The 23,205-nt window shown below is 46.7% G+C and overlaps 1 protein-coding gene across 8 annotated transcripts in view; it reads left to right on the top strand.

The window, feature by feature from the left end:
* The window catches only part of CELSR1 (cadherin EGF LAG seven-pass G-type receptor 1), a 178,432-nt gene extending 168,740 nt beyond the window's left edge, over nt 1-9,692 (top strand). For 2 of the 8 annotated variants that reach the window (XM_075742217.1, XM_075742208.1), the window contains exons 27-35: nt 129-208; nt 1,495-1,621; nt 3,334-3,459; nt 3,762-3,898; nt 4,409-4,512; nt 5,335-5,502; nt 6,407-6,649; nt 6,957-7,221; nt 9,108-9,271. In XM_075742217.1, the coding sequence (XP_075598332.1) occupies nt 129-208; nt 1,495-1,621; nt 3,334-3,459; nt 3,762-3,898; nt 4,409-4,512; nt 5,335-5,502; nt 6,407-6,649; nt 6,957-7,221; nt 9,108-9,132 (1,275 nt within the window). In that variant the 3' untranslated portion in view covers nt 9,133-9,271. Of the gene's footprint in view, nt 1-128; nt 209-1,494; nt 1,622-3,333; nt 3,460-3,761; nt 3,899-4,408; nt 4,513-5,334; nt 5,503-6,406; nt 6,650-6,956; nt 7,226-9,107 lie in introns of those variants that run through there. The other 6 variants (XM_075742266.1, XM_075742249.1, XM_075742235.1 and 3 more) reach the window with 6 other exon arrangements.
* Nucleotides 9,693-23,205: the final 13,513 nt, after the last annotated feature.

Here is a 23,205-nt window from a genome sequence, read left to right as displayed (position 1 = left end):
GACATGTAAATTGAAGGAAAAGTATTCTTGGCACATCATTTTAGGATAAAAATTGCATTGTCATTGAAAACTGACCCCTAACAACTTTATAGAATGAATCCATGCTGTTATTTCAATTTCCCTTTCAGATAAACACTGTCATCTTTATACTGGCAATGAAAGCATCGTGCAGACGAAGGCAACGTTCATTTGAAAAAACTGGAGTCATGTAAGTTTGGGTTCAGAAACCTGTAGAAAAAATTCTGGCCAGGAATCATAAAGGGACAGAATTGCCTAAAAGCAAGTGTTGGGATGGGAAATAAATAACATATTTGGAGGAGACAGTCAGCGTTTGTAGAGGCAATTGGAGCTGCTTCACCAGCACCTCCTCCTGGGGTTCCCTTGGAGGCTCTGTAAAAGCTCCACCATGGTGCTCTGCACTACCACCAAGTGTAGGCAGGAGAAGGGAGAGGAGAGGGAAAGGTCTGGTCTCCAGGTGGAATCATTACAGTCCTTCCAGATCTGTCATCATACTCCCTCCTACGCTGTCACTTCACCTCCATTTGTGCCATGCCCTGGTAGACATAGTTCTGGCTCTCCCCGTGCTCGCCCATGGCTCAGCAAGGTCCCTCCTCACAAATGCCTGGGTGACCGGCCATGTCATGGCAGAGACCCATTGAGGTTCCCATGCTGAGGGCCAGCCTCCCTCTATTCTGCTTCCCGTGGGACGAGCAGAAAGCCTCGCAAGCTGCAACCTGCCGCCTTCCCAGGCTGCTGTGGCAGTCTGTTCCCATTAACATCTATTTTGCCCAAAGCTCAGAATTTACCTGTGAACTGAAATGTGATTAGCTAGTGGCAAGACAGCCCCTGTTGAGGTTTTTTTTTCAAATAGGAAGCTGTATGAGATTTCAAAAGGCTTCTTCTAGCTATTTATTCAGCCCTGGCTGTTAGGTATTTTTTTTAAGTTTCTTTTTTAAATCTCCCTAAACAAATGGGATATAATTGCTACTTAATGGCAGCTATTATACTCATAATACAAAACTTTTGCCACTAGAATTGTGACCATCTTTTGAAAGCACCTATGGAAATAGTGTTTTTAATCAAACAAATATTCCCCTGAGTGCCCTCGATCCAAAACCTTGGGCTGTAATGTTGAGAAGGAATGTAGGAGTGAGCTCAACAAACAGAAATGGGACGGACGTGGCCATTTACCGCCCAGGTCTCTTTCTCAGAGTCAACAAGGCTGAACAGCATGGGCTTGGCAAACAGCCTAGTTTGAAGAAAACCTTGGAAATGAACTTTAAAACACCTTTTTTTTTACCTGAACATGCTAAGTCACTGAGTACTGCAGTGAGAGAGTTGGGAACTGGGAGCTGGTGAACACTGCCCTAGTTTTCCCAAAGGTCTTTTCCAGTCGGCAAATCATTGGGCACGTGGCACTGCCCGGGCAGAGAAGTTGGGCTGTTCTCTTGTGTCCTGTCGCACTGCAAATGCCCGTCTGTGTTTGCTTTACAGCTCTGTGCTGCGAACGGCGTTCCTGCTCTTGCTGCTCATCAGTGCCACGTGGCTGCTGGGGCTGATGGCTGTGAACAGTGACGTTATGACATTTCACTATCTCTTTGCCATTTTCAGCTGCCTGCAGGTAAGTTGGATGGTGTCTTGTCCATGGCAGACCTTGGTGAGCACACTGCTGCACCCAGACCTCCAAAAACCTGCTAAACATGAGCTGACTTAAGAACAACAGAGATGTCAAGTACAATTTTTGCTCTCTTTGAGAAAAGAGAGGGTTCTTTTCACCAAAACCATAACTTTGAGTAATTGCATCTCTCACTTTTAGTCATTCTAAAGATAAGTGCTCTACTATTGTAACCTATGACAGATAAATAACAGAAGGTAATTATGTCACTGTCTTTCTAGAGACAAAAAGCTTTGCTACTGTCTTCTGCCTGCTCATTGTTAACAGTTATTCTGTTGCTACAGCAAATAAGAGACTTTTATTTTACCGAGAGTGGATGGCTCCAAGTTCAAGGCTTTCACAAATTAAGTTACTGTTTAAGGAAGTGAGCCAAATCATGATTTTCAAATACAACTCATTGTATTAGGGATTTACTGGGTTGCCTGTCCTAGTGTGCACACTTAATGATTAAAGATGCAGAACATAGTTATTTGTAGGAGACCTGGCACAGAACTAGTCATGAAGCTTCATCTTGGTCACAACTTGAATGTGACCAAGGATGGCAGTAACTGTCATGGCAAGTGCCTGCAGTAATAAACCAGCTACTGTTAGCAGGCCACTCTTGTCAGCTGCAGCACAACAGCCACAAATTGCAACCGAAGAGAAAAAGAAGTCTGATGGGTCTCCTCTGGAGATGACTGTCCATGCCCTGGAAGCACACCAGATAGGCCAGCCTGGAGCAAGGTTATTTTGCTACTGCAACTGGTGTGCTCTGAAATAAATACACCTACTCAGGCTGTAAAACCAGGCTTCCACAAGCCTAAAATAAAATTAAAGTAAATATAAACCTGATGAGAGGGAGGAAAGTCAGCAGCTGGAATTCTCCAAACTTGCCCAGAGAGGCACAGTGGTATGTGGCGTTTCACGTCATTGCCTTCTTTGATCTTGTATTTTTAAAGAGACATTTATGTGAATTTTATTAATGAATAATCCCAAAGTGCTAATGCCAGCTAAGATTGCATTTGACTGAATGTTTAGAAAGTGAGCTTGAAGTTTAAAGTTTCTCTAAGTCAACTGCTTTGGCTGAAATCATGAAATGCAGGCATCTTGTGATGTTGGTACAGCTGCAACTTCATGAGTGATTGGCTTCTATATACTATATCTCCAACCAAAATTGATAACAATTTGGCAGCTGCATGAATTCCCTCAGAGCAAATACATCTGAAGGCACACACGTATGTGCCCTCTGACCCCAGCAAAAGCTGTTAATGTGTGTTCCTGGCAGCCAACAACTGCCCAGCCCTGAGGATTTCAGTGATTTTCTCACCAGGAGGTATTGCTGAACCGAGGAACGTATACGGCAAAAGTTGAGACCTCTCTGCCCCCAATATCTCTCCACATTTGACAAAGCTTTCTAAAGTTCTCTAACCAACATTATTAAGGACACCTATCATTCCCTTGATGCACATTTGAACATGGAAGCAAATGATGAAGAAGTCCTAGGAGATCAATCAATGCCATTTCAAAAACAGAAAATAGTTATTGCTATTGAAATCATGGACTATGAACTAGAATTTAGGAGTTATTTCAAAAGGCTGTTTTGTAATATCTGTTTGTGTTTGCAGTGTGGTAGTAAGGAATCATTTAGATTTATTCTTCCTCTCTCTAAAACGATCCAGGGGCTGTTCATTTTCTTCTTCCACTGCGTATTTAACAAAGAAGTCAGGAAGCACTTGAAGAACACTTTAACTGGAAAGAAACCTCTCCCAGATGATTCCACTGCAACAAGAGCTACATTACTAACTGTAAGGAAAAACACTGGGGAAAAAACATCGTCTTGCTGGTAGAAGTTACCTAAATACACTTATAGGTTGCTTGTCTGTAGTTAAGTGAATTGTCTGATTTCAGTGACTCGTACAAAGAATATTGATGGCCTCTCTCAAAAGTTTTTATTACTGTTTTAATTAAAACTGTTGAGAGGAAATAATTTTTTTCCTCAGCATCAAAAACTACTTGGGTCCTTCAAGACTTTTAATGCACTTGCGGGTAACGTGGGGTTTTGGTAGGATCATTCACTGTTGCTTTGTGTCTGTTTTTTTTCCTTCAGCGATCTCTGAACTGTAACAACACGTATATAGAAGAGCCAAATATGTATCGCACAACTATTGGGGAATCCACTGTCTCCCTAGAAAGCACCGTCAGGTCAGCCAAGAGCCACAATAGCTACCTTGCTTATATTCTCAGGTAATCAGGTGGCAGATGCATGGCTTTCAGGTGCTTGCCTTTACCTTTTCATTGCTCCTGTGGAAAACAGAAATGTTTTGCTTCAAATGCTACTTGGTTTATGTCTTAACAGTTCTGTTTTATGTGACTGTCATTTTCTTCCATGCATTTTCTTTTGCATGCATCTTTGGTAGAGACTTCCAACAGTGGAGTGGTTAACATAACTATTAGGTTAACTATATGGGCTCAGCTATTTGCCTGTTAAAATTCAGTCATGTCTCAAGGAGTGGGATTTAGCTTATAAACTTCAGGCTTTTTCAGAGTGTGATTCATGTGGCCAAAGGCAGACAGCTACATTAGGATAACCTATGTCTTGCTGTAAAAGTGACCACATTGACAATCAAGCACAGGCTGGCTAGCATCTGCTGCAGCTGTCTGCATTTGACCAGAAGAATCTCATCTGCATGTCTGCCTCGTTGTTAAGAACAGTAAAGTGACCAAGAAAGTTGTCCCCTGTTTTTATTCTGTAAGGGATGAGGCTGCTCATAAGCTCAGTGGATCCTCAAGTCAAGCAAGGGCTGGTCAGACTGAAGCAGATTCCTCCATTTTTCATAGGAATCCGTCAAAATCCAATGGTAAGAATACTTTCTAAACGCTTTGACCCAGTTGTGCACCTTTTCCTTCTCAGCACTTTTTTCAAAGGCTTCTATAATAAGAATAGTTGGTCTGACTTGGTGTGTCTGATTCTCATTATGCTCTTGGCATAACGAGCTATGCAATGGTTGCTTTGCTAGGGAATCCTGGAATGGAAATATCATGTATCTGCTTCTTGTGATGGTTCGGTTTTAATCTGACAGCTGTCACAGCTGTTGACAGTTCCTGGCGTCCCCTTTCTTTCTCACAAATTATGTGCTGTTGCTCTTGATTTTTAATTGGAGATCTTTTAACATTTGAGACCTTGAGGCAATATCCTCTTTTACTGCTGTGTGTTTCATACAAGAAAATAAGAAGTGTCTCTTGCCTGGCTTCCTTTCATCTGGGGTCTTGATGTTAAACTTTGTTGCCTTGTAGTAGTTTTTAAGAGTTCATTTGCAGATTCTTGATATTTCTAGGTACCTTGGTTTGCCTGTGTGTTGTGTTGATTGAGATCCTGTGGAGTTACTGTTCTGCATATTGAATAGGGTAAAAAGTGTTCCCGTTCTGTTCTGCACCTCCCATGCACATGAGCAGTCCCGCACCCTAGCTGAGCTGAGCAGTTATGCTTCCCATAATTACTTAGATGGATACCACAGTCCTTGTGAATTAATCCTATGTACACTTACAGATGTAAAAGCTCATCCCTGGCATGACCTGAACCAGACACCTGCCTTTTCTTTCTCCTTGTGCATTTGTCAGATAGATTTGTTCAACTCCTGTCCACGCTCTCATAACTGCGTTTCCCCTTTCCGCATTTGCAGAGCACGATTCAGACTCTGACAGCGAATTGTCCCTTGATGAACACAGCAGCTCTTACGCCTCCTCCCATTCATCGGACAGTGAGGAAGATGGGCTCGAGCCAGAGAAAAAGTGGAACACGTCCACTTCCAAAAACAATGAACGTGGCCCACTCCACAGCACACCCAAAGGTACTCCCAGTGAGGGGAGAGCAATGGGCTTATTCCCTTCTTTACAGTCGCTTTAGAGTAAATGGGACAAATTTGCCAGACTACCATACAGTGGAGACAGCATCCCTACCACTGTGCCTTGCTTTTGCAGACGTCTTCTTTTGTCTCCAGCTTAGAAACCTTTCTTCCTCCCAAGGGCTTGTTCACAGGGGTGACTAAGTGCACACAAAAGGGTGCTTGAGCAAACCTGTGACTTATGACACTCAAGCAGAGAGCAGTCAGGGGGTTTTGCAGGTGGGTCCCCTTAGCTATACAGACTGCATAGTCTCATATGAAGGAAGAGGCAGAAGGAGCTGGTTATTTTGAGGGCAAAAGGAAGAAATATCTACCTCTCCTCATGCAATACAGGCATGTGGATTTAGCGGGGCGGGGGAGATGCTGGACCTAAAGAATAGGAGATTATTGGCCATTGGTATCAATACCATGTGGCAGGGTGCAGGCATTTCTAGGCACAGTTCGTTTTGTTCTAAAGTCAGCTTAGACTGACAAACATCCAGCTGTATGCTGCTGCTCTGCACAGACACAGCACGAGGTGCCTTGGGTGCCCTTCACCCCTCAGAAACCAGCATCCCCAGGGAGCCAGCTGGCCCTGGAGAGCTGAGAGCACAGGCTTGACTCACACCTCTCAGTAATGGAGCAAGTGACCTGGCCCTGGGAAGGATTTGGACACCCTGCCATCCTACCAGGCATGTTTTGTGGGTGTCGCTGCACCCTGAAGGCAGTGCAGTCCAGCAAGGATCATCTGAAGCATTGCTCTGGTTTGATACACAACTCCTCCACAGCCACAGGGAACAGGACTGAACGAGCAGTGGCTGAGAAAACCTATCGAAAGGGTTGTTCAAGCTAGTGTTTTTTTGCATTGCAGTTGATACCTTTCCCAATCATGTGAAACCCTATTGGCCCACAGAGTGCATAACGGCCAGTGACGGCGAGGACCCCAGCGGGAAACAGAAACTCAAAGTTGAGACCAAGGTCAACGTGGAGCTTCACAGGGAAAACCAGGTGAACCACAGCAATGAAGCACCCCAGGACAAGGAGAACGAAGGGCAGCAGAAGGAGAACAAACCTCTGTCCCACCAGAATAACCAGCAGCCGGAGCAGAGGAAAGGTAGGACAGTCAACCCAGCCTCACAGCCAGACTGGGAGACCAGGGGGTTAATGAGCATTAATTAGTTTATATGGTAACCCTTATCAGGAAAGAGCACTTTCCAAATGGCTCCAACCTGTGTAACCAGATACACCATGGGAAGCTAGTAGGCAGTTGCTGAAGTCTAACATTTTGGTTTTGAAATAAAGTTTCAAACTGGAAGTCTAATTAAGAAATAGAAAATGTCACTTCTTGGATATGTTCAGCTTGATAAATGAAATTACTGATACCTTTGAAAATTGTCATCATTCCTTCTTTTCCATAACAGGCATCTTAAAAAATAAAGTCACCTACCCTCCGCCACTGGTGGATAAGAATATGAAGAATCGACTGCGGGAAAAGCTATCGGATTACAATCAGACCACGATCTCATCCAGGACTACTTCCCTGGGGACAAATGATGGGGTCCGTTCTCCCTCGGACTCGGGGGTGACAGTAAAAAATGCTCGGAGAGAGCAGTCTCGAGACCAGCTCAACGGCATGGCCATGAACATCCACGTGGGAACAGGGCATGCTGACACCTCAGACTCAGAGTAAGTGCCACATCAGGATGCCCTGGCAGACCTCCCGTGGCTGTGGCCTCTCCTTCCTCTTTCCAGCCTCAAACTCCCACTGAGAAGGATTTCACTTGGTGATTGAACCAGAGTCCGTCACCAGTGACTATCCTGATTGCTTGTCCATACCACGTCCCCAGATCATGGTGTTCCACTGATGAGAAAGCCAAATGAGGTATCGTGGGCAAGGTGCTGTGACAGACACCTGCTCTGAATTGGCAAGCTGACGTGTTACTGGCAAGCTGTGGACTAGAGCAACCCAGCTCTGCCCCATCCCCTTGCTGTGGGACTTGCTGCCCCCGGTCACAGGAAACCGGGCTCCCACGTCCACATGAGTTACTTATCCCCTCCCTGCCCGGTGAGCTGCTGAGGTCATCGCCTTCCCCAGCCCATCTTGGCTGCAGACATCGCTAGAACAAGGATGGGCTTTTCCCACTCTGCCATGCTGGCAGGCATCTTGGATGGCTTAGCAATGCCCACCCATGGTCCTGAGAACTGTGCACGCCCTCGGGGGTGCTCTGCTTGGGGCTACCCCTGCTCCTGCTTCTGTGCCCCCAGACCCTCTCCTTCACTCCTCTGGCATCATGGGAATATTTGAGTTTTCCTCTGTTTTTCACCTGTCCCCACTTTTTGTAGCAGGGAGAGTGTTTGGGGCCATTAGGGACCTTTCACTAACGGGGTGCAGTTAATGATAATGTAGCCAGTACCAGGCACCCAAGAAAGAGGGTAGGTGGAGGGCAAACATGGAGCAGCATTTCTTGATGCATGTCCAGTAAAACCAGCAAGAGCTGTTGTGTGTGTCCGGCAACCAGCGTGGAAGAGGGCAAGTAGGGGCAAGACCCCAGTAAAGAGGACCCTGGGGATGTCCAGTGTTTTGGGGGGGAAAGGACCTAGGCTGTGAGGACTGTGGGGTGAGTGTCCAGCTGGGCAGAGGGAAACCATTGCGAGGGTAGGAGATCCAAAGGCTGCAGAGAAAGTGCCATGTCAAGCTGCTGACCCTAAATTAACCAGGTGTGTGATTCCCACCCGCTGCGTGGTGATCAGTATTTGCCATCGTAAATTAAATCAAACAAACATTAACAAAAGGCTGAGCAAGCTCTCAGACAAAGAGTGTTCTCAGAAACCTTGTTACTTGTCATAGTTCTTGCATTTAAAATGAGGACAACAGCCGTATGTAAAGTCTGTGCAAACATTTTACACATATAATCTCATTTTTTATTAACATAAATAATAATCAGGAGAAAATTTCTCATGTGGCTTTAACTCTGACATTGTCCCACCATGCTTCAGACACCCATCTTGTCTGGGTGCACAGACCATTCCCAGCTCACTACAAAAGTACATCTTTGGGTTGCTGGGAACTGGCTGATGAAACATATCCTGGTTAGCTAGGAAACAGATGTCTTTAACAAGCACTAACTACTTGCTGCTACCAGGTAATACAGTCTTTACTGGAGAATAACTAGCCAACTTGCACTAAGCAACTGTTCCATCTCCACACATCTTGCATAATGTAAACCTCTGCTGTTGGACAGCAAATCGCATGAATCTGTCTGAAATACCAGGTTTCTAACAGCTTGTAAGATTTGCGTATGAACCTCGCATCTTCACCTAAGCGTTAGCCAAATACAAGCCCTTGGTAGAGCTTCCCCTGAAGAGTGCAGCTCTTACGTGTGACCTGGAAATGTTTCTCCCAGCTGGTCTTCCCCTCCAGAGCGGCATCCCCCTTGCAAGCATTGTGTTGGCAAGGCATGGTAAGGCATGGTCACAACCGTTACTGAAAAGGGTTAGGTGGTTTTGGGTGGAGTGGTTTGCCTGTGCCTGTTTAACCCTAAGTTTGCATGATTACTTCTTCTCACTAACAGAGGCAGTAATGAAACTTCAATTTGAACCATCAGGAAACTATGATGGCTGCTGCGCGGTTCTGGACTCCTCGCCGCAGGGTCGCTGCCTGCCTGCCTCGGACATCATTGGAGTGGCCACGTAGTGAGGAGGATGAGGTGGGCATTGATTCCCGCATGGTTTCACGCTACGACAGGCTCCTGACCGCTCGCGGTGGAGACACAGTGCCTGGATGCACCTGTGATAAGGCTGCTGTGTGCTACGCTCCGGGCGGCACGAGCACGTGCCAAAACACATGGACATGGCCACAGGGATGCACTGTGAGGGCCGGATACCTGCTCGCAGTGCAGACCGTGCTGCAGGAGTTACTTATCTACTGGGGAGAACCAAGGAAAAAACACATTATTATCGCAGTGGACCTACAGTATGTCAACCCATCAGCCTTTGGACAAGCACCAGGAGATGTCTCCTGTGGAGTTTTGTCCGGCTACAGTGTGAACCTTTTGGCTTGCTGGGCTCTAGGGAGGAATATCCCAACAAGTGTCCTTTCGTTTCTCTGCCAGCATCTCTATCCAACCCCCTATGGACACGTCTTAAGAAAAAAAAAATTCTTTATATATATATAAAAAGTGTAGATACTTTTATATATTTTGTATGGTGTTGCTAAAGAAAAAGTTCCTTTGTATATTTTACATTTATACTGATCTTAATTTGATAATAGGAAATCAATTAAAAGAGGGTTTGATATTTTTTATATGAACGTTGCACAATTTTACTTGAATTTGGCATTTGATAAAATAACTGAGGTTTGCATGGAAACCCACCTTAAGATGCAATGCAGTTTTCAAAGTAATACAGTAAAGATTACATCGAAATCCATGACTAATAAATTATAAGTTTTGTTGACAGATTTTGGAACACTTTAAGGACACAGTATGTTTTTTTGTAACCTCTTCTAAAACCCACAAAAAATGTTTGGGTTTTTTTTTAATTTCTTGGTGTTTTGACCTCTTCAGTGCATTGAAATGTTCAGCAACTGAACTTAAGGACTAAAAATGTCATATCTTCAGGTAAGATTTCAACACAGTCCTTGTCTGGAAGAAGTCAAATCACTGTTTCCCTTACCAAGAACAAGAAAACAAGTGGTGTCGTTGTATGGTGGGTTTTGACTTTGGTCTGGCTCTGCGACAAACCAGCGCTCTGCGTGTCCCAAGAAGTGGGCCCTCCTCCTGTGGGGCGAGTCCTGCCTCAGGTGCAGTGTTTTATTTTACTGGTAATTTCTTTCCCACTGGAGTCAGCACATTGCTAATCAAAGCAGACTTAGGACTCTCTAAGGATGTCCAGGTTTCGCTGCCCAGCTCTTTGACAAAGCCCTGGCCGCCTTCGTGTTTCAAAAAGCACATGGAAGCCTTAAGGTTTCATGTTCCCCACAAAATATGCTGGTTTCATGAGTACAGGAAAGTTAAAGCATGGCCTGTCCGCCGTCTTCACCTTCCTGCAGTGTTTACAAGAAAAGGAAGAATAAGATGTGAAAAAGTTTGCATCCAACAGCGTGGGGCAGCGCTCTGCTGGTGGCTCCTCGTGGTGGGGAGGGCGGCGGTGGTGTGGCCGTGACCCGCTCTCTGCCACCAAGGCTTTCAGGGACTCCTTGCTCGCCGTAGCACCCCTTTTGGGAAAATACTGGCTTTCATTTGTGTAACTGTGTGTGTGAAAGGGAAAAAACAGAAAACCAGGCTAAATAAAATGCAAGAGTTGAGGAAAAAATTGAAATAATATATACTGTAATCTTGGTTTCATTATATTCCTATGCATTTTCAAATGTATTGAGGAGGCCTTTGGAAGGGGAGTGGGAGGAAGGATGCTCTTCCTTTCAAAATTATGCAACATACTGTGTGACATTTTCTGACTGAAAAAAAGTTTTGAATGTTTTAAGGGTCTGGCACTTGGCTGTGTGCTCAGGCATTGCATATCATCATCACCCACGCTAGTTGTTTTTACATCTGTGTATGTATATTTTGTCCCAGTGAGATGTAGGTAGTTTTTATTTTGATCAGAATTGTTGCAGTAAAAGAGGGTCAGTTGTATTAATGACAAAAAAAATTAAAACCTATTTTTATGACTTTTTAAAAGCTTTATGGCAGATTAGACACTGGAGGTTTGTTTTTTTTTTTTAACAAATGTATATTTATTAATGTGCAGAACACTGGAATTGCAGCACAGATGAAAGGAGAATTTACAATAAATTAAGAAACTTTTTTTTGAACATGTATTCTTCTTCTGGTGGTTTATTTTAAGTTGCAATACAGATGCTGAGGGTCCAAATGGCATTTCCCAGGGTTTAGAGAATAGCGGGCCGGGGACGTACAGGTACCCATCGCTCTCGCCGAGGAAGCAGAGGCTGTAAAGCATCGGCCACCAGCGCAGTGCCCTGTGCTGGCAGAGGGTACCACCACATGCACAAACCCGCAGCACTTCTCACACCTGGGAAACGATCCGTGGAAGAAAAACACCCCCGGCTAACCTGGAGCAAAGCGGATCGCCAGGAAAGCACTGGGTTTAGAAAACAAGGTTTGGAGAGGAGCTATGGGGGGTGAGACAGCCAGCCCAGCCCGTGAAAGCCTGCAATGAGAAGGACCTTTTTTGGACTTTGTTGACTTCCTCAAGCCAACTGAGGCCAAGCGGTGGTCTTGCTCGACACTTCTCAGGCTGTTGTGCAAGTCTTCATTCACGCGTCTCAAGAGGCACAGCAGTGACCTGCCTGTGTCTGCCAGCTTTCTGGAAATAAAAGTATTTCTCGGTATCATCTGGCCAGCTTTTTCATAAATGTTTCTAAACATTAGGGAATGAACTGGGAGGGTGTGAGGTCAGGGGGACAGAGCCGGGTTACTGTCATGATTTAGGGGCAAAAATCAAAGACAGGATCTTCAATTTGCAAACAGCTCTGCCAAAACTTGCCATTAAACAAACCCAAGCAGTTAGCCCAAAGGAAACTGTTCTAAATTTTATTGTACAAGTTCATTTTTTGGTGGAACACTAATACTTGAGTTTGTTCTCAAGTGTTAGCTCACTTTATCGCGGAAAAGCATAAATAAGCCTCAAGCTGTCACATGAGGATAGTTACGGGACAGACCAGCCGTGATCCTGTTTCCAGTAACGGCCAAGAGCAGGTGTTTAGGAAAAGAGGATTTTTCAGCCCCATATTACACGGCGAGGTGGCCCCAGTGGGTTCCATGGCCCCCAGCACGGTGCAGCTCAGGGCTCCCCAGCGGGAGGGGTTGTGCTTGTCTCCAGTGGCCCATTTTTTTCCTCCACTAAACATGTCCTGTTGTGTTTTGGACCCACAGAAACTCTATGCAGTGGGTTGCTTGATTCGGTCACAAGCAGCAAGGAAAAGTTCTTACTTGTCTTCAGCTTCATTCCTGTCCCCTGCGACGGCCACCTTTGCTGCCTGCACCGTGAGAGGCAGTGAGCAATCGTTTCTCAGACACCTTCTCCAGGTCAAGGAGGAAGACAGGCTCCATCCTAGAGCACATGGGTTGTCTCTTTCCACCTGAACAGCTCAGCTGTCTGTAATTGTGCCTTGTGCAGAAACGCTGCTGTACCTTTCAGCCTTCCTTCTTGCCCTTCTTCAACCCCTTCCAAGGTCTAATGTAGCCTTCCTGGAGATGGCAGAGAAAGAGCAGACACCAAAGCAGCCCACAAAATGCAAGCGGTAGGCCTACCAACAACCAAAAAAAGAAATAATAATAACCGAAAATAATCTCCATTTCATTCCCTTTTCCTGTTCTAATCTTTACAATGACATTTTGCCTAAGCAAATTGTAAGAAAAAAGACTCCAGAGGAGATGGACCAGTGGCAGCATCATGGCACGACAAGGCTGCAGTAACCTGAGTGATTGCATAGCCCAGCCGCTCCAACAGCCCTGGATACTTGGGGGTGTGTCTAACGTTCTTAAACTTCTAAATGACAATTCCAGTATGTCTGCGAAAGGCCTGTAATAGCACTTCCTAGCATGACACCTTAGTTTGTCCGTATCCTCATGTCACGCTTAGACGCACAGCTCTGCCAAAGTCTGCGGGGGAGAGGGGTGCTGCAGAAAGGAGATGCCCCGGCAGCCCTGGTGAGATGCTGCCTGTCGTCATCCACACCAACGTCACCTGCAGCGCCAGGGCCACTCTGGGACGCTTTCAGGCTCCACGGCATCTTTTGCAGAGCCACTGTTCCCTCTGCATGGGCAAGTGATGGACGTGACTGGTGGGACAAGGAAAGACCTTAGAAAAGCATCAGCAGGGAGAACCCATGCCTGCGCTCGCCCCTGCAGCCACACGTCGTGGTTCCCCCCCGCCCCGCCCTGAGCCCGTCGGCACCCTGCAGCTGTGCAGGAGAAAAAGGGTGAGAAAAATACAGCAGTGAGACAAGCTCCACACACGAGGGACCAGATCAATCTCGGCATCGGCGAGAGGAGGCAGGTCCCAGCCCAGGCAATCCCAGGGGCGCTGCTGGAACATCACTCAGCAGCAGCGAAACTCCCAGCGCTCGCTAAAGCCGACTGGAGAGCTTGGAGTGGAAAGGCAAACAGGTGGGTTCTGCAATGACACAATTACTCAGAAAGAAAAAAAAAAACAAACCAAAACCGCCAAACCCCATGTTTATGGCACATGGCAAGCCACCCATAATAAAATAGCTGTGCTGGAGTGAGCACCCTGAAGGTACAAAGAGGTAAGAGCGCTCTTCAATCAAAACAGCTGCTTTTCTAGTGCATGCTCATCAGATAAAAAAAAAAAAAAAAAAAAAAAAAATTAACAGCAGTAATTTTATTAGGTATAAAAGCAGATCCCAAAAGGCCAGCATGTTTTAAGAGGGGAAAGAATACCTAGTTTTAAAGGAAATAAATAACCCTTTCACCTGGATCCATTCCACGCGGTCCCTTCAGGTTAGGAACATCCCACTGAACCCAGTACAAAACAGCAGCAGCTGCAGTGGGGAAGCCAGCAAAGTGAACAAGTTTCCAGGTGAAGCAGTAAATCAAGGGCTGACTTTGAGCAAAATTGGTACATTTTATTACATGTTTCAATTTTCTGGATATAACAAATGAGAAAGCCTGGAACGGTTAACTCCTTCCCTTCCAGCTGCACAAGGAACAGGTTTTGAGGATGGAAAGGGTCAGGGAAAAACCCTGCTGGCTTAGGGTTAGGGTTAGTGTTAGGGGCTATGGGCGAGGCTTTGTTCCGCTGGTACAAAATGGCCAAACTCATGGGAGGGAATGGGCAGTCAGAAGGGACCGAGCTGCCGTGCCACCAAAGCACGCCTGCCGTGTGGCTCTTCTCCACAGGGCTGTCCAAGGGAAAACACTTTCTTGGCTGATCTTATCTAGGTCATGGCAAGAACAAACCAAAAGCAGCTTGTATATTCTCTTTCTCGCTCACTCGAGCAAACGCCAGCTTACCGGGTAGCAATCTGCCCCGTGTGTGTGTGTGGCTTCCCTGCGGCAGTGCTCTGTGGCAGGGCCAGTGCCATCGCCACCGAGGTGACCCCAAAGAGGTTTGTGTTGATGCTGGTTCCTCTCGCTGGAGCAGACCGGCAGCAGAGTGCTCCTGTTTCTCACAGAGGGTTTAGCTTGCCCTCACGGGCGATGCAGATACATGCCATGCATCCCCTGGGATTTGCCGCAAGCTCCATCCATGTTCAACCTGCCCATCTAACTGGAGAGGAGCCTTGCCTCCACTGGGCCAGCTTGGCATGGCAGGAGCTCAGCACAGCGGCATTAGCCGAGGGGATGAGTTATGGCTGATGCCCGTTGCAGTGAAGGGGTTAGACAGTTGTGGCAAGCAACACACGAGCAGAGTTGCCTGCTCTGATTCCCAGGATCAACCTTTTGTGCTTAGAGAGTCTTTACATGTTCCTCCAGATCTGTCAGTGATGCTCAGCCTCTGGATTCAGAAAGGAGGTAACTTGCAGGGAACCACCTTAAAAGTCATCAGTCTCAAATCCTCTCCTCTCAGTTGTGAAGTCTCCTGCTCTCTCCATAATTCAAGCACTGTACTGTATTGCAGTGCAGAGGAGACACACCAGATGAGGACAGTCTCTGCTCCACGAGGTGGCCATGTGCCTTAAAGAAGGTTCAACACCTGGCTACTATCAGAGCACAGAGTTTTTTCTTGTGCTATCTCCTTCACCCTAAAAGCGACGTGTAAAACTAGCTCAGTGTAAAAATCTTATACCATAAGACACCTTTAATATTTAAAGCCAGTGTAGGCTATTCTGATTCATTTCTATAGGCATTAAAATAGCAATAAGTACTAATAGTACATAAAGTGGTCCTCAATTTAAAAGCCATGCTTTTAAACCTTTCAAACATAAAAAATTGATCACACAGTTTTACTACGTATAGTAAATTTAATAACAGATTTCCTCTGCCATGCAGTCAGTTGGTGTGACACAATCTATAGAGCCCTTCACGTACTCCAGAGAAGAGCAATAGATAAAAAAATGTGTGAGCAGTAGAAAAACACACCTTAAGGAACCAGGTTAAAATAAAAACTACTTTTAATCCAGCACTGATCTTAAATTGACCAGATGCCTCATATCTAGTTATCTCACTTTTGTATACCAGTCCTTTTTATGTTTATATTCCATCCTTCTTTGACGTTTACAATTTTATACAAAGCCTCATCCAGCGTAAGGAAGCCACACCAGACGGGCTGAGTTTGCTTTGCCATCGGGCAGAGGCTGCAGCAGGGCTGGGGACGCAGCCTTTGAGGGGTACGGATTGCCGAAAAGAGATCTGTGCTACTGCTCAGCCTTTTTTTTAGATGTAAAATTTCCCTGAAGTCCTTTAAATAAGAGAAGAAATGTTACATTGCTGGTTCTAACGCCTCGGTGTCTCCTCCTGCGCTGCAGTGAGCGGTGGGCACAGCCCAGGATTTTCCTGCTGCGCTGGTCTTCATCAGCCCTGGAGAAAGCAGCAGGCTGGGAGGCAGCGAGAGGGAATCTCTACAGCACCTGCCCCAGGGGAGACAACCGCACCTGGGGCAGCGTCCCTGCTCCAGAGGACATGGGTGAAACTGTCGTCTCTGTTCTGACCAAATTTTGTTAAAATCAGAAGAGAACTGGATGCACAGAGGGATAAAACAGCTGGCTCCCACCAAGTCGATGCTACATATCTCTGAGTGTCCTCTCTCCTACCTAGGGGCTTTCTCAGAGCAAAAGAAGAAAAAGAGTTGGCCATTTGTCCAAGAGTCCAGCTTGAAGTTTGACAGGACAACCGCAATGGCCCATCCACCAGCCAGAACTGCTGGGTAACAGCTACCACCGACACTGCTTGCAGAGTATGTCCAGCCCATTGCAAACCCAGAGACACAAACCCAGGAGCCCTGCAGGAACACAAAGCACCAGAGGAATTTCCATCATGAGCCTCCACAGCACTGCTGGGGAAATTCAGGATGGAGCAGTCGGGTCACTTTTCTCTTGATGAAACCTCTTGCTGGAAGTAGGTCTCCTGTTGCTTTTCCCCACAGGAACTGATGTGCTGTAATTACAAGGCTGGTGTTTTCCTGGGAGCATCCTCAAAAGATGGTGCTACTGAATGGGAATGGTGCCGCTGAATTACCAAACTCCAGAGCCGGGCAGTCCCTTGGGAAAATTTCATTTCTCCAGGTAGTGTCCGATTAATGGGAATCTCTCCATGTATTTCATTGTTACTAGGATTCTAAAACTATCAGAGTGAGTTTGAAGCTCTTTTGTATTGAAGAAATGACTCTACGTGCTGTAAAATTGCATTGAATGAGTTGTCCATTAACTTTTCCCATTCTCAAGTTTCACCAGCTGATGCTATCCGTTTAGTAAAATGCAAGACGCTTTAGGAAAGAAAAACATCCTAGAGATTCTGCAAACTAAACCCAGAGGTTAGTGTTCATCAGACCCTTCACACACCCAAATAAGTGTAAGAATCTGGTGCTGGTTCTCAAAAAAAAAAAAAAAAAAAAAAAAATCTCCTTTTTACCTCCAGCCATTCAAGAGCTAGATGAAGTTTAAGAGTGACCGTGAAAGAGAATGCCCAGCACAAGGGACGGAGGACAGGCAGGACCTGAACTCAAAAAGCGTGTGTTGGCCCCGCTGGCCGGGCTCGTACCCTGATCGCTGCCCAGCCCCATTGGGAGTTGGGCTCCAAAAATCTCATCGGTGTGGTGAAATGAGAGCGCGGCTTTGTCCCTGCCTTGAGCAAACCCACCGTGTGACAATTCTTCTAACATACTGGCTCAGCAAAAATCTAAAAATAAGGGGAAAACTTCACAATTATGGATGCGTTAATTACTGTTCCTACAGTCATCACCTCCCAACCACGAGTGGTGCACGGCTGGGAGGATGAACGTGATGTCCTGGTGCCTCCTGGTGCTGAAGCTGGAAATGGCATGCCGCTTCGCCGCATCATCCGAGTGTGGGGTGATTAGTGCAGTTCTGATGGATAATTTCATTGGGTTTAATTCATTAAAGCATGCAAATACATATAAATGCAGAGGCAGCATTTTAAAAGTGCTAATCATAAACGATGTATGGCTGCAAGCATGTTCCTCATCAGCAGGACACCCTCTTCATCTATCTCTGCCTACTCTCACCATCATCTCCCACAGGTGCGTGCTATCATGGTGCTCATTAACACCCACACTTTCCCTGGCCAGAAGGCCAGTACCTATCCCCTCAGCCATTTTCATCCCTGTGAAATTCATTGCTCACACAGAAAGCAAATACAATTTTTTTGTTTGCTTAGCTGTTTGGGTTTGGGATTTTTTCAGCCTTGGGAGTAGTCAGGGCTGTTGGGTTTGCTTTGCTTGGAGAAATTTAGTAGTCTGGCTTTTGCTAAAGAAACCAGCATCTAAGGCATTCGGAGAAATCTGCAGTTTCAACCTGATTTTCTCTGATCCATGCTTGTCCTTACTGACAGATCTGTTGGCCCCAACCTCCCGAAGCACACAAGCAATGTTGTCACCCTAGCATCATTCCACATCAGCTTTTCACAGTGGTCTCCTTCCCTTGAACAGCCTCTTGCCATCAGAACCTTCTTCCTGGGTTCCAGTTCACCAGACCTCTGGAGAAGCTGAAGAAATGCCCGTTAGTATCAGGACCAGCAGGCAGGAGCTGGTAGGGCATCAGCTCTGGTGGCAGTTCCCAGTGAGACTGGTTTACAGCTGTGGCAAAACCTCAGCCTTTTTTTTTGGGAGGGGGAGTACCATGAGTGTGACTGGTAAGAGTGTCACGTGCTTATGGAGAGCAACCAGGAGACTCACTTTTCTGTGCACCCTCAATATTATGTGCTCCATCCTTTAGAGGGGACTCAGCTTGAAGGCAGCATTGCTGCAGAGCAGATGGTGCTGCTTGCTTGCCATGACCTGACTCGGAGGCTCTTTGGTGTCACAGAGATCCCTCCCCAGCTCATTCTGCCATCCCTGAGAAGCCAACATCTTCTCATGTAGAGGGACAGCAGAGACCCTCGCCGGACCTTCCCGTGCTGAAGTCTCCAAGCTGAAAGGGGGGTTTGGACAAAGAGAAAGAGATTTGAAAATTCCAGTTTGGAGATAAAGGCGGAAGGGGAAGTTGTGTCCTTCACTCTGAAACGACCTGCCCCTGAGGCTGCGCTGTGAATCTTCACTCCGGTCCCATCCCATTACCTGCAGGGTCGAGTCGGCACAGGTGGTTGCCCACAACATCTCCCAGCTCCCGAGGAGGGCTCAGCCTTGAAGACAGGGGCTGCATGGCAGCATGCATACCTACACACTTAAATGGTGCGTCCCAAAAATTGTTATTTTTTGCTTACAAGTATGCTGAAAAGATAGATCTAGTCTATAAAGGGGCAAAAAAAAGCATCATAAAAACAACATATCAGCTCTGTTCCCCATGGATTCCAGCTGACGAGAGAAAGCATGTGGACACTTAATTTTGAAGCGGAAGGGTGAAAGCGTCTTTCAGTCCTACAAGCCAGCACGAACACTAAGAGCCAATGCTTCTTCCAGGCGAAAACAAGGTCAGAGGACAACCCTGCTGTCCTTGTGTGGGGACAGCCCTGTCCCCTGTCCTCCGGCTCTGCAGGACCAGCTGGGGCAGGAACACTGCCAAGAAGGAACGAAACCTGGAGAGCAATTAAAACAAGGTATTACACAAACACTTTTGGAATAAGACTGCGCTTGGAGTACAATTTTTTTAAGCCATTATACGCTCAGCACCACAGGTTTCAAACATATTCACAGGGTACCACAGAGATTTCGATTCAGTCTCAGTGTTTAGCTGACACGAGTCGTGGTTTTTCAGTTACATGATCCAAATCTTGTTATCGTGTTCTCTACTTTGGAAGGGAAAAGTCCTTTTTTTTAAAATAGTTACTCACTTGAATCTTTGAAACCAAATATTTCAAGACCTGAAAACTTAATGACAGCTTGAAACTGAAATCATCACCTGCTTGCAATTTGTTGCCCAAAGTGAGAGAAAAATGACCAAAAAAAGTGAAAAGCCAATGAATTTCAAAAAGCCTGTCGATGCTAATCTTCTGCAGCAGAGAAAAAAAGAAAATTCACCTGCCAGTCAAACTGCTCTTACCTGGTTCAAGCCAAACCTTGGCCAAATTCCAGCCTTGGCAAAGGCTGCGTGAGAGAGATGGTGTCAGTGACGGTCCCTTGTGGGGAGCTCAGCTGCCCGACCCCAGGCACCGGCCTCCGCTCTCCCCTTGCTCTTTTACCTCCCTGTTTCCATGCTATTACAGCTGTGCCCCTGTGGGTTTTCACAACCGTTTTGCAATGATTGAGGCTGGGCTGCGAGCCTCGGGGCAGGCTGGAGCACGGGATTTGGGTGCCGCTCTCAACGCTACTGCACGCAGCAGCCAGGCGGGACGGGTGTTGCTGAAACCACCGTCCTCTTTACAAACGCAGTCAGAAATGGTGACGGTGCTGCTCATCATGTGTATAACAGCCAGATCCAGCGGTAGATATGTGCCTCTACAGGCTGCTCTGCCCCGCTCCCCTGAGAAGCTGTGTCCCTGTGCAGGACAGAATAAAACTCCCCTTGCCAGAGACCCTACGTACAAGAGCAGCAAGGATCTCACGCAGGAGGTCAGTAGTTAGGACCCTTACCCAGGAGAAACTCATGGGATGGAAAGAGAAATGTACCACACCCTCTGAACACTACAAGCTCTTTGGAAATGCTGTTTTAAACATGCAAGCTTCATGTTGCTAGACGTGTGCAACCTGTTGTAAAACATCCCATGCAAGAAGCCGTTTGCAATTTGAATTTCACAAATGCCCAGTAATTCATAGCTCCCAGCGGTACGGTGAGATTCACTGGGAGCAAGAGCAGCAATTGCTTTATCATGTCAAAGGTCTTTGCTCATCATCATGGCAAGAGGCTGAGCTACACTGAAGCCGAGAAGAAGCCTCCATCCCTCTCAGACAGTGAGTCTCTACTAACCAAACACTGTCCATACTGACCTCTTCCTCAGATGAGGTTTCTTCAGTAGAACCAGGAGGTTCAGCTTTCTTAAAAAGTCAAAGTCCCTGAGCCTCAAAAGTGAATTGAGACCATTGCTAGAGAGGTTTCCACCGAAGAGCAGCATGGTAGCTTATGAATTTTCTGCATTAGCCATCCTGGATTGCTGCTGTATCCAGTTTTAAGGATGCTTAAAGAGGGAAGTGGAGCATTTGTTAAAAAGCCTCCATCCTACAGGAGCTGTAGCAGATGCTCGTTGTGCCCCATGCCAGCTGTGCTACGAACAGCGTCAGCTAAACTTTCCTGCCATGAGGCACTGGCTCAGCAGCTCTCGGCAAACCGGGGATCTCATTGCCAGAACTCCTAAATTCACTATAATGATATTAAAAGCACTTATGACTTCTGCACCAACTGTGCCTTAGCCAAGTGAGCACCCTGAGTGCCCTGGGCTCGGGATGTGCCCGGCATCGTAGGAGCAATCCAGCAGCAAAGCCTTCCCAGGGATAATGCACTGGGAGAGTTTGTCCTCAGAATGGGATTCATAAGAAGTGAACCCACCTGACAGAGCAAAAAAAAAAAAAAAAAGAAAAAAAGCTGAGGAAGGGTGAAAAAAGTCCTTTTCTCTTTGCAGGTTCAGGAAACGCATTCAGACCACAGGGAAACACCTCCCCCTGCTTGCATGAGCCATCCCCTGGAGTTCGGTGCTCTCTCGCTCTGCTCCTAGCCAGCAGCACGGCACTTCACCCAGGGAGTAAAGCAGAGCTCAAACCACCCAGCTGCTCCACCCATCACTGAAGTGATGCTCACACCCAGAAAACTGCAAGTAACTACTAAGCCTATAGGGCAGGATGAACACTTTCTTGCAAAAAATTAGCAAATTTATCAAAATTATTGTGGGATTTTTTTTGTTGTTCTGAAAGTATTTGCAAAGCCTATTCAAATTTATTATTAAGTATTCTTTTTGCCTGGAAAACTTTTTTGGAGCAGGTTCAAAAGACTGTCTAAAAGCAAGGGAGTTTAAAACCAGGACAATGGGAACCGGTTGTATGGATCTTGGTTCCTTCAACCTGAGCTCCCAGCAGAGTCTCGTACCCTCATGTCCCCATGCTGTGTGATTTCAGTGGGCTTGGGCAGTCCCAGAAACGGACATTTTTAGGCAGCTCTGAGAACCTAAATTTTGAAGGTTTAGATGCAAAAGAATGTATGTGTTTAAACACAAACTGAGGCACATAGGAACGGAAGCACCGCTTGGTAGAAACATGATAGCAAAAAGGAGGTAAGGACTCATCATACAAGAAAAATGTTAATGGCTGCAAACTACTAGTGTCAGACAGAGCCTTAACCTAAACAAAATTACCAGCTGGGGGATCACTGGTCCTGCAGTCATTTACCAGCTCTGAAGGTCTGACTTTCATTCCCAGGTGGTGGCAACCACGACAGTATCTACTCAGCAACTTTAGGACTTTAAAACCAAATAACTCACATTTTTTTGAAGAATGAGGAAATGTTAACAATGACCTCAACTCAGACCAAGCTCCTGAGGGAGGGCCGGCAGAGCTGGGCTCCTTGCCCGCAGGAGGTAGGCACTGGTGGAGGGTCTGTGTCACCAGAAGCCATGGCAGGAGGCTGGCAGTCTGGGCCACCTCAGAGGTGATGAGGGTGAGATTAACTGGATCTTCCCCGAAAACCTGCAGCCTTGAGAGCCCAAACACACCACTGTGCGGAAGGAGGGACAGGCGGAGGGACAGCAGCGGGACACTCCCTGCCACAGGGGACAGAAGCTCCAGCTGCTGACCCAACCTGGTGTCTAGGGAGGTTTGCTGCTCACCAGGCACTTGGAGCCAGGATGTCATGGGGATACCCAGTGATGGACTGGGTTGGCAAGCTACGGCAGCAGGGTGATCCAGGCAGGAAAGACCTTGAAAACAAAAAAAGAGGCAGGAGGGGCCTCTCCAGATGCCCTCTGAAGTGTCTGTACGGTCCTGCAGCATGGGGAACACACCAGAGAAACGGGAGCTGTGTGTGCAGTTGGGCTCACAAAGTCACAGTGGGACAGCTCACGCAGCCAAAGTGCTGCCGTGCGTGGGGACAGGCTCTCCAGGAAGGACAGGATGGGATGGGAGGCAGGGGACTCATCCTGGATGCCAGAGAAAAGGACAGCATTGCCTGGAAGTGGACAAGCCAGCTGAGAGCACATAGGTTAGGATTAGATGGGCAACCTATGTGGATGACATTGCTGTAGGTGATCAGGAAGACAGACAACTGGAAGAAGCCTCACATTTGCAGGCCCGGCTCCCCATGGAGGACTTAAAACCACTGATACCTGCTGGAGGGACAACACAGAAAGGCACAAGCAGTCACAGAGGTCGCTGGAGCGCTGATAACTTCCTGACACAGATATGGAGGACCTGACGAGGGAGGATTGGGGCATCCATCATACAAGGTGAAGCTGAGAGAGCTGGGGCTGTTCAGCCTTGAGAAGAGACGGCTCGGGGGGAGCTGCAGGTCATGGAGTGCACAGCCCTGAGCAACCTGCTCTAGCTGCCCCTGCTTTGAACGGTGGAGTTGGACTAGATGATCTCCAGTGGTCCTTGCCAAACTCTGCAATTCTGTGAATTTTAAAAGAAAGTGGAATTTGAAGATAGAGAAAT

This window comes from Balearica regulorum, chromosome 1 (genome assembly GCF_011004875.1).
Source record: "Balearica regulorum gibbericeps isolate bBalReg1 chromosome 1, bBalReg1.pri, whole genome shotgun sequence".
Lineage (NCBI taxonomy): Eukaryota > Metazoa > Chordata > Aves > Gruiformes > Gruidae > Balearica > Balearica regulorum.
Note: the sequence above shows the minus strand (reverse complement) of the source record. Positions and strands in the feature narration are given on the sequence as shown.